Source organism: Rhinolophus sinicus, chromosome 14 (assembly GCF_057876585.1).
Source record: "Rhinolophus sinicus isolate RSI-liver-muscle chromosome 14, RSI-T2T, whole genome shotgun sequence".
Classification (NCBI taxonomy): domain Eukaryota; kingdom Metazoa; phylum Chordata; class Mammalia; order Chiroptera; family Rhinolophidae; genus Rhinolophus; species Rhinolophus sinicus.
Genome location: NC_142514.1, coordinates 8,090,708 through 8,101,214, shown reverse-complemented (window position 1 = coordinate 8,101,214; position 10,507 = coordinate 8,090,708). Strand labels below are relative to the sequence as shown.

Below are 10,507 nucleotides of genomic sequence, written 5' to 3'. Positions count from 1 at the left end.
AGCCCTCAGTAAAACTCAGCTCTTAGGATTTCATTAGTCCTTCCCCAAACCCATGGGCGTGAGAGTCTCAGCCCTGAGTAGTGAGAGGTGGGTAGGAATGTGTTCAGAGGTATTCACACCACTGTCAAGACCCTCCTGGCTGCTGGAAATGCAGAAACTGCAGCACCCCTCCCCACCACCACACACACACACACACACACACACACACACACACAAAAGGGAGTCACTTAATCTGCCTATATGTCCCCAGGAGGCAAAGGGAACATATGAGCCAAGGAAGGTCTTGCACCTGAGGTCTCATTGATGAATGAATGAATGAATGAATGAATGAATGAATGAATGAATGATAAATAAATAAATACATACATACATAAATTGTTTAGGGTCTCTTCACAGACTGAGTCTTCTCAAAGCCCAACAATCAACTCCAGGATCTCTAGAACAAGGGCGCCTGGAGCAGATGCCAGCTAGTAAGGGCATTCACCTTTGGGGGGGGGGAAAACAAACCCTCCCTTCTTCTGAAGAGACCCTCAGACAGAGATCCAGGGGCTTCTTTCCAGAGGAGTAGGCTCCAGAAGAATGGGTGGTGAGTGCGACCCTGGTGGTCAGGGGCTGCCCCCTGCCAGTGGAACAAAGGGTCAAAGCAGAAGGAATGTCATGAGCAACATAAAGCCATGCGTGGCCACTGAGAAAAGAAAGCAACAGTATCTAAGACCGTTCCAGCAAGGAAAATACACTCCCAAGATAGTGTGTAGTGGGAGAAGCCATATACACAGTATGACCCCACTCAGTAAAAATATATTCTTATAGATACGATGCATAGAGATAATGATAAAAGGTAACGACAGCCAGATGTTTACAGTGATTATCTCTAGGATGTGGGAATATACATGTATATGTATATATAACACATACTATATATATACTAAGATATATAATATATATTAGTATGTCAAATATATATATCGTATATAACATTATATATTATATACATATTTATGTATATTATTGACAGGTAATTTTTTTAGGATTTTTTTCTACAATGAATATATACTATTTGTACAAACCAAACAAAACCAACACATGTTATTTTTAGAAGATAGGTACAATCCCTGGGAACCCAGGAGATCATCTCATGGTACAGAGATTTATTCGTTGTACAGATGGTACCAGTAGAAGTAAGGCCCGGAGGGCCCCAGCAGCAAGCCCAAGGTACAAAGCAAATAAAGAGAAGAAGCATGAGTGAAATCCACAGCCTCTACCACCCAACTGGGACCCAGGCGGGGAGTTTCTGCAGCTGGGGACAGAATTTGGTGCCAGAATCCACCGGATGTTTTTGAATTCAGGAGGTTGCAGATTGAAATTCCAGACCTTTCGAGAAGGAAATGGAGGAGAGTGAGCATATGTCCCTGGCTCAGTTTTCAAAGCTGTTTCATTCCTTGTTTCAGACAGCCCTTCAAATTAGGCAGTGTTGCCCCATTTGTGAAACGAGGCAATGGGGGCTCAGAGAAGTGATACAACCTGCTCGAAGTCACACAGCTGACGTGGAACCACAGTAAGGGAGGCAGCTTTTGGAAGCTGGCTCTAATTCTCCATTTGCTGGGACCTAAGGAGAACCTCAGTGGTGATTTTCTGTAAACAGAAAAAAATCCCTGGGTAGTGAGGTTCCTATGGCCCAAGTCCCCAGAGTCGTTGCAAATCAGGAGAGGGAAGGAATCTTGAAGGCTGTTGGCCCCCCTTGGAGAAAGGATTCACCCTGGCAACACTTGCCTCCATACCTTTGGTATGTGTATCCTCCTCCCTTCATCAGATTGCTAGAACTTGAACCCAGTCCAAGTTTCATCCAAAAGGAGAGCCTGTCTCTTTAACAGGGGTGGCTGCTCGCCAGATGTTACTCCTTGTACGTGCAGCACGTACTATGCAGTTAAAGGCGCAGGACCCTGCTTTTCTGGGAAGGTGCAGAAAGGATAGCTGGCCTGGAGGGCAGTTGTCCAATGCCACAGGGACTTTTCTCACTTTCCTTCTCTTCTTTTATCCATGTCCTTTCTTGGCCCAAGAGAGAGCTATGGCCTCAGTGAACCGACAGCCACACTCTGTGCTCCCAGTGGGTCCTCAGTCTCCTCCCCCTTTCCACCCATCAACTAGTCCCACTGGCACTTAGCCCTTTTAATAATAATAATACAAATAGAATTTCCAGGCTGCTCCGTTAAGTGAAAAAGTAAGATGCAAGTGCACATCATATGCTACCATGTTTGTAAAAGAAAAAAATATGGATGTATTGCATATCTATATATCTGCAAACCAATAGAATATCTGAAAGAATATCCAAGGAACCAGTGGCAGTGGTTGCATCTGGGGAGAGGAACAGATTGGCTGAGGCCCCAGGAGGGAGGCAGACTTAATTGTTACTCTTGACCCTTTTGTGTATTTTGAGTTTTGCATCATGTACACGTGTATTCTGTTTCCAAGTAAAAATAAATTAAAATGATTTATTTTAAGCCAGACACTATTCTAAATGCTTCACGTGCTTGTCCAGTTTAAGCCTTAGAGCAATCCTACTCTGTCTCATGATCCCCATTTTATGGATAAACTGAGGCCCAGGGAAGTTAGTTGTCTTGTTAGCAAGGGAGAAGGCCACAATTCAAAACCCAGGCAGCCTGATGCTAGGGTCCTTGCTCTTAACCCCCTAGCTTTGTTGTGGCTGTGTTGCTGACCTTGGCTGGGAGTCCCCTCCCCCTGGAGTGTGTGAGAGTGGTGAGGGAGTTAAGAGCACGAATAATGAGTCTTCCCTTGACTTAGGAATCTGCTTCCAGAAATTGCTCCCCCAGAAATATTCCCACAAGTGGGCCTAGATATATGCCTATAACATGGATGTTTATAGTATTAACAAAATGATACAGGTTACATTTACTGAGCACTTACTGTGTGTCATGCACCTTGCTTGCTTTACCTGTATTAACTTATTTATTCCTCAAAAAAATGAGAGACAGCGTCATCCTCATTTCACAGGTGGGGGTTTGGGTGGATCCTGTCTCTAACTGTAGGGCATGGATGGATTTCTGCACATCCACAAACATATTCTGTGGGGTTTGTGAACTCCCGGTGGTAATTCAGAATTTTGTGTTTTGATAATAACCAAAAAAAAAAAAAAAAAGGTAAGCATACTGTTGGATCACCTGCACAAGCACCTTTTCACAGGGCGCTGGCCCTCGAACTGGGCAAACAAATCTGTGTCTGCTCACAGACCACAAGAAGCCACCTCAAATAACCATCACATTTTCAACAACTGGGAAGCACTGTCTGGCTTTGGAATGTCTTTACACCAAAATGGAAACAATCGCCCCATTCTGCCCCTGTGCTCACATTGAATTTTTTCCCCATAAACAAAGCAAAATTTCACTTCTGCTTCGATGATTCACAATAAAGCATTTTCAAATTATGAGACTTTAGTGTCATGTTACGTAATAAGTTAAAACGCAGGGTGGATATGAAGATGACTTGGTGTGGCCCAGAAATAGACAGTCCTCGGCCAAATTTTTGTCCCATGTGCCACACACGTAGCCAGACAGGTCTGCAAGAGTTGTCAACAATGTATTTCCTAAGAAGTCTAGTTTACAGTGATTACTTTCTTTTTTCTTTTCTTCCTTCCTTTCTTTTTAAAAATTTCTGTACTAAGTTGTTTTGCAGTGAGGATGGTCATTTATACAGAAAAAATGTTTTATTGTTTTTAATCTTAGGGCTGTTGAATCCATCAGTAGCAAACGGGGCTCCACACGTGTCCTGTTTGGCTGGCTCAGGTGTTTTTTCCACAAGTGAGTTGGATGTTTCAGTCGCCCCCGAGACGTCTCTCCTCCCGTCGACTTCACGCTGCAGGCCCCTTACACGTGGTCCAGCCCCCAGCGAGTCTCGTCCCTTCCTCGCTGTGGCTCCGCCTCCTCCTCTTTGGCCCGCCCCTCTCTTCTTTCTCCGCCCTAATCGTTTCCATATGTCGCAAAAGATTCGGCGGCGCTTGACGGCCAGCGTCGTTTGACGGCCGGAGGCAACCGAGAAAGAAGAGGAAGCGGCGGTGGCGGCTGCGACAGGGGCCGGAGTGGGCGCCGGAGTGGGCGCCGCGGTCCAGTCCTGGGAGTGAGGCGCGGGCGGCCGGGCCGGTGGGCTGGGCGGCGGGCCCAGCGGCCGCCCCCGCGCCGCGCCCGCGCCTGGCGGCCCGATGTGGCTGCAGCAGCGGCTTAAGGGGCTCCCGGGACTGCTGTCGAGCAGCTGGGCCCGCCGCCTACTCTGCCTACTTGGCCTCCTGCTGCTGCTTCTGTGGTTCGGGGGCTCCGGGGCGCGGCGGGCGGCGGGCGGCCTGCACTTGCTGCCCTGGGCCAGCGGCAAGCGCGGTGCCAGCGAGCCCTCTGCCTGCCTGGAGGCGGCCACCCGCGCCTGGCGCGGCCTGCGGGAGCGCGGCGAGGCTGTGCCGCTGGGCCCTGGAGTGCCAGCCCTGGTGGCCAACGGCTTCCTGGCCCTGGACGTGGCTGCCAACCGGCTGTGGGTGACCCCCGGAGAGCGGGAGCCCGCCGTGGCGCCGGACTTCCTGCCCTTCGTGCAGTTGCGCCCGCTGAGTGCGCTTTCCGAAGCTGGAGAGTCAGTGTTGCTGCTGCGTGAAGGGCTGCTGCGCCGGGTGCGTTGCCTGCAGCTCGGGACCCCAGGTCTCGGTGCTGCTGCCGCCGCCCCCGGGCCAGCCTCGGCCTCCGGCCTTGTCACGGGATCCGGCCGCGACTGTGTCCTGCTGCAAGAGGACTTTCTGGCGCACCGGGGCCGACCCCACGTCTACCTGCAGCGCATCCAGCTCAACAACCCCACGGAGCGCGTGGCCGCGCTGCAGACTGTGGGGCCCACTGCTGGCCCGTCTCCCAGGGCCTTCACCAGTACTCTGGAGAAGGTCGGAGACCATCAATTCCTCCTCTACTCGGGCCGGTCCCCGCCTTCTCCCACGGGGCTGGTGCACCTGGTGGTGGTGGCCGCCAAGAAACTAGTGAACCGGCTCCAGGTGGCTCCCAAGACGCAGCTGGACGAGACGGTGCTGTGGGTAGTGCATGTCTCAGGTCCTGTTAACCCCCAGGTGCTCAAAAGCAAAGCAGCCAAGGAGCTCAAGGTGCTCCAGGACTTGGCACGGAAGGAAATGCTGGAGCTCTTGGAGATGCCTGCCGCTGAGCTGCTGCAGGACCACCAGCGCCTTTGGGCTCAGCTCTTCAGCCCAGGTGAGGCCTGGCAGGTGCTTGGTTCATAGTCCACACCTCACATCCTGGAGATGCCCCTCCAGAGTCTGCGGAAGCGATACTGAAGGAGAGCAACGGGATGGTTAAAAGTTGGGCTTGGTGTTTGACCTGGGGTTGACTCTCCTCCACTGCTGGGTGTCATGTGTCCTTGGAACAGGAGCAGCACCTGCCTCAGAGGGCTTTTGTGAGATTCTAACGAAAAAATGAGCACAGAGGGGAGGTCTTGTTGTTGGTAAGGCCTGATTTGAGCAGAGTGGTTTTGGAGGTCAGTTCGCAAAGGATAAACCAACAGGCAGAGAGAGGCCTGGCTGATCCCCATTCTTTCTTCAGTTCCCCACAATCTGGCTAGTGACAAGCCATGGGCTTCTTGACCTCCCGCGAGGCTGAGGTGTGCCCTGGCTGGTGTGGCGGCAGCTTTTTCACAAGGAGGCAGTGGGATCTCTCAGCAGGTGGGAGGCTCCTGTCAAATGAAAACTTCTTTCCCCCTTGACTGTTTAAGAAAAGAAAGGCCGGTTCTAGATAAGAGATTTTGGTTTCCAGGGTTCTACCCTGGTTCCCAGAAAATAAGACCTAGCCGGACCATCAGCTCTAATGCGTCTTTTGGAGCAAAAATTAATATAAGACCCGGTCTTATAGTAAAGTAAGACCGGGTCTTATAGTAAAATAAGACCAGGTCTTACATTAATTTTTGCTCCAAAAGACACATTAGAGCTGATGGTCCAGCTAGGTCTTATTTTCGGGGAAACACAGTAGTTGTTTGAATCCATATATTTAGTTGCTCAGAGTCTAATTCATTCAGCAAGTATTGAATGCTTCTGCCGGGGTCTGTTCTCGCATGGAGGAGATGGAAGTGAACAAAACAAAGTTCCTGCCCTCATGGTACTTGCCGAAATTCTGAATGGGAGGAAGACAAATATTAGAAAAGTGAAAATTTCAATACAGAAGCAAGATACCTTTTAGGGTAAGAAGTTCTATGGAGAAAGGTTAAAAGCATGTTTGAGGGTGACTGGAATGGGAGCAGGTGAGGGTGTGTGGGAGTGGGGTGGGGCCTCTGTTTTGCTCCAGTTGTCAGGGAGGCTTCTCTGAGAAGGAAACACTTAAGCTGAGACCTGAATAACGAGGACGGTAGCAGGGCAGAGACTATCTGATGCCCATTTTTAAAGATCCCTCTGGCTGCTGGATGCAGACTGTAGACCACCGGGACAAAAGTGGAGCATGGAGCCCAGGCGAGAGAGGAGGGTGGCTGGGACCAGAATTGTGACCGTGGAGACAGAAGTGGATGGATTCTGCTACTTTTGGAGGTGAAGCCGCCCAGACTTTCCAAGGACTAGCTGGGGGAGTGAGAACTTGAGGGTGACTCCTGAATTTTAGGGGAGGACTTTAGCAGGTGTCTGGAGACAAGTTGGGGAAGGATAGGTTTGGGGCTCGAAGAATTCAACCGTGTCAGGTTCAGAATGCCTGTCAGACGTCCAGTTGGAGGTACCAGGCGGGCAGTTAGCTGGTTGAGTCTAGAGGGCCTACAAACTTGGGGGAGCCTGTGTTCAGAGGTCCTGTAAAGCTACAGGACTGGAGAGACAGATGGGAGAGGAGAGAAGCCCAAGACAGGCCAGGGCATTGATGACAGTGTCCGGGATTGGGGGACGTGACTTACGTGGCGCCGTGGGGTTAGCTACCCAAGTCCTGGCTAAGTCTGTGTTCTGAGCTCTGGCAGGAGGCCCCACTGCCCTTTAACAGGATTTTCGGTTTCAGGCCCCCAGGGCTCAAGGTGGTCATGTGAGGAAGCCGGGCAGGATGACTTTCTGTCTTACTTGACGGAGACTGGAACTTGCATCCCTAGGGACAAAACGGTGTCTCTGCTGCTCTCGATCTGTTTCATAACCTCAGCCTCCCAACCCTGCCATTCCCTTCTTAACATTCAATCCTTGTGGCATTACAGGTGTGGAAATGAAGAAGATCACGGATGCCCACACCCCGTCTGGCCTGACCGTGAACCTGACCCTGTATTACATGCTGTCCTGCTCAGCAGCCCCACTTCTCAGCCCCAGCCTGAGCCACAAGGAGCGAGAGCAGATGGAGTCGACGCTCAGCTACGAAGATCACTGCTTCAGCGGCCACGCCACCATGCACGCTGAGAACCTCTGGCCGGGCTGGCTGGCCTCTGTCCAGCAGATTCTGCAGCTGTCTGACCTGTGGAAGCTGACCCTGCAGAAGCGCGGCTGCAAGGGGCTGGTGAAGGTGGGCGCCCCCGGCATCCTGCAAGGCATGGTGCTCAGCTTCGGGGGGCTGCAGTTCACCGAGAACCACCTCCAGTTCCAGGCCGACCCCGACGTGCTGCACAACAGCTACGCCCTGCACGGCATCCGCTACAAGAATGACCACATCAACCTGGCGGTGCTGGCGGACCCCGAGGGCAAGCCGTACCTGCACGTGTCCGTGGAGCCCCACGGCCAGCCCGGCAAGATCTACGCCTGCGAGGCGGGCTGCCTGCAAGAGCCCGTGGAGCTGACCTCGGCGCCCCAGGGCCACACCTTCTCGGTCATGGTGACACAGCCCATCACGCCGCTGCTGTACATCTCCACCGACCTCACGCACCTGCAGGACCTGCGGCACACGCTGCACCTCAAGGCCATCCTGGCCCACGACGAGCACATGGCCCAGCAGGACCCCGGGCTGCCGTTCCTCTTCTGGTTCAGCGTGGCCTCCCTCATCACCCTCTTCCACCTCTTCCTCTTCAAGCTCATCTACAACGAGTACTGTGGGCCAGGGGCCAAGCCCCTCTTCAGGAGTAAGGTATAAACCCCCTGTGTCTGCAGCGCCCAAGGCCCGGCTTTTTCCTGAGTCCAGGAGGGGGTGACACCTGGGCAGTCACGGGCTGTCCTTTTAAGCCAGTGCCCTCAGCCCTCAACCTAGAGAGAGGAGCGAGTGTGTTTTGAAAGGACATTAAAAAGTGACTTTCGAGAGGAGCCCATAGGAAGGGACACCTGTAGAAAACCAGGTGTGGATAGGTGAGTCCCCGGCCTCCCAGGCATGGGGGCAGTTGTCTCCCACCCCTCCCCCGTAAATCTCAGCGAACCCCTACATTGACCTGAAGCCTCTATCTAAACTGCTGGTGGAACCCCCGCCTCACCCGAGGGCCTGTCCACCGTGGTTCCCAGGTCATTCTGTCACCGAGGGCCAGCCCAAGGTGCTTATCTTCTCGGAACAGGACAAGGTCAGTCCCCTCCTGTTTCCTGAGACATCTTTGCCCCCAGGAAGCCGTGACTTTGACCACCGTTGCTGTGAGGCTCTCCTCCGGAATATATCTTAGGGGTCAGGATTGGTGTCTCGGGAGGCCACCTCCTCTGCCCTGTCACCCAGTGCTCCGAGCTTTCTCACTGCCAGGATTTCCCAAGAGAAAGACCAGAAGGGAGGCCATTGTTGGCAGTCACAGGAGAGTGCTGTTGAGGGAGCAGAGCTTGTTTCCCTTCCCTCCCCTCCCCTCCCCCTCCCCTCCTCTCTACTCCCCTCCCCTCCCCTACATTCCCTCTCCATTCCCCTCCCCTCCCCTCCCCTCCTCCCCATTTCCCTCCCCTCCCCTCCCCCTCCCCTCCTCTCTACTCCCCTCCCCTCCCCTACATTCCCTCTCCATTCCCCTTCCCTCCCCCTCCCCTCCTCTCTACTCCCCTTCCCCTCCCCTACATTCCCTCTCCATTCCCCTTCCCTCCCCTCCCCTCCTCCCCATTTCCCTCCCCTCCCCTCCCCCTCCCCTCCTCTCTACTCCCCTCCCCTCCCCTACATTCCCTCTCCATTCCCCTCCCCTCCCCCTCCCCTCCTCTCTACTCCCCTCCCCTCCCCTCCATTCCCTCTCCATTCCCCTTCCCTCCCCTCCCCTCCTCCCCATTTCCCTCCCTTCCCCTCCCCTCCCCAGATGGTGAGAGTAGAGAGGTACATGACGCTCTAAGAAATGCCTCATTCACCTCCACAGAGGGCTTTGTGGCCTGGACTAGGAGAAGGAAGTAGCGCTCGACCTGAAGGACTGGGAGAAGAGTGGGAGGCAGGTCTGAGCTCCTCAAGCTTGAAGAACAAATGGAAAATCAGATGAAAAAGACAAGTGCAGGGCCAGCTGTGCTAGAACGCTGCTCATTTGCATTGTGTGGGTTTGCACTGCAGCCTCTTTGTGTAGCTGGTGGGCTGCTTTGCCTGCTGGCTGGTCGGCTTCTCTGCTCTTAATCTGGCATATACCCATCCACCTTGGTTCCCCACGTAATCCGGGGGACAAGGCAAAGTGCCTTCATGGGGTCCTGCCCCAGGTCCACACCACAGCAAAGCCCAGCGATCACTGCACCAGCCTGAGGAGTCCCCAACCCACTACCTCCGTGGTAGTTCTAGCCTGTCCCTGGGCCAGGAGCTGTCGCAGGGTGGGGCGTCACCAGGGCCGCCGCCATCGCCTGCTTCCCTTAGTGTTTCTGTAGCTGTCCGCAGAGTTGGCAGCGAGCAGTAACAGCTTGTTTTGTTAATTGAACAGGAAGACCCCAGTGTCTGAGCGAGCCAGCAGCCCTGCTTTCAGCCACCAATTGCACAAGACACCCAGCACTCAGTCCTGCTGCTACGAACAAGGGATCCTTTGAAAGCACCCACCCTTTTGTGCCTTGTTTTGGGGACACCAGTGACGCAGACGTGCGTGCGGATGTTCAGGACTTTGCATTGGGGAGCGGGAGGGGAGGGGCCAGTGGACTTTTTGTAAGCTTTCCACTCAATAAAATGAACTGTGTGGAACATACTTGAAATTGAACTCGCTCCTTCCACTTTCCCCCTTCCTTCGGGCCCAGGAAATAGAACCTCTTTTGAAAAGACTCTTGTCTAGGAAAAATTTTGGCTTTTTTCCTAATTTAATGTGTTGCTTCTTGACTGAATTTTTAATTTATTGTTGACATTTTACTGAATGGCTTTTGCATCCACCTTAGACAGTGAATCTTGGCGGTGATTTCGCCGCCGGGGTGGTGTTTGGAGGCCCCACACGCTGCCAGCGTGGAGGGCGTGGGTCTCGGGTCATCCTCGGGTTTGCACATTGTCTTATCATGAGCCTGTGGAGAGCTGTGGTTTTGTACTTCTGGGCTTTCGGGGAGGTGTTTAACTTTCTAGTGATTGATGATTGTTGGGTTTTGAAATACCAAAGCTTTCTTTTGTTCTGTTTTTAAATAAATCTCTTTCAAACTTTCATGACCGGTTTGTGTGTGGTTGAAACCTCCGGAGGGCCTGTCTCCCTC

At 52.9% G+C, this 10,507-nt stretch overlaps 1 protein-coding gene across 2 annotated transcripts; it reads left to right on the top strand.

Annotated features, from left to right (window-relative positions):
- Positions 1–4,058: 4,058 nt before the first annotated feature.
- KIAA2013 (KIAA2013 ortholog) lies at positions 4,059–10,458 on the top strand. Of its 2 annotated transcripts, none has more exons than XM_019756284.3 (3): positions 4,059–5,243; positions 7,198–8,051; positions 9,766–10,458. In XM_019756284.3, exons 1-3 carry the CDS (start codon positions 4,211–4,213, stop codon positions 9,781–9,783), a joined length of 1,905 nt encoding a protein of 634 aa, XP_019611843.3. In that variant the 5' UTR covers positions 4,059–4,210; the 3' UTR covers positions 9,784–10,458. The 2 variants fall into 2 exon arrangements, with proteins under 2 accessions (XP_019611843.3, XP_074190143.2); XM_074334042.2 differs by lacking the exon at positions 9,766–10,458 and adding an exon at positions 9,226–9,759.
- Positions 10,459–10,507: the final 49 nt, after the last annotated feature.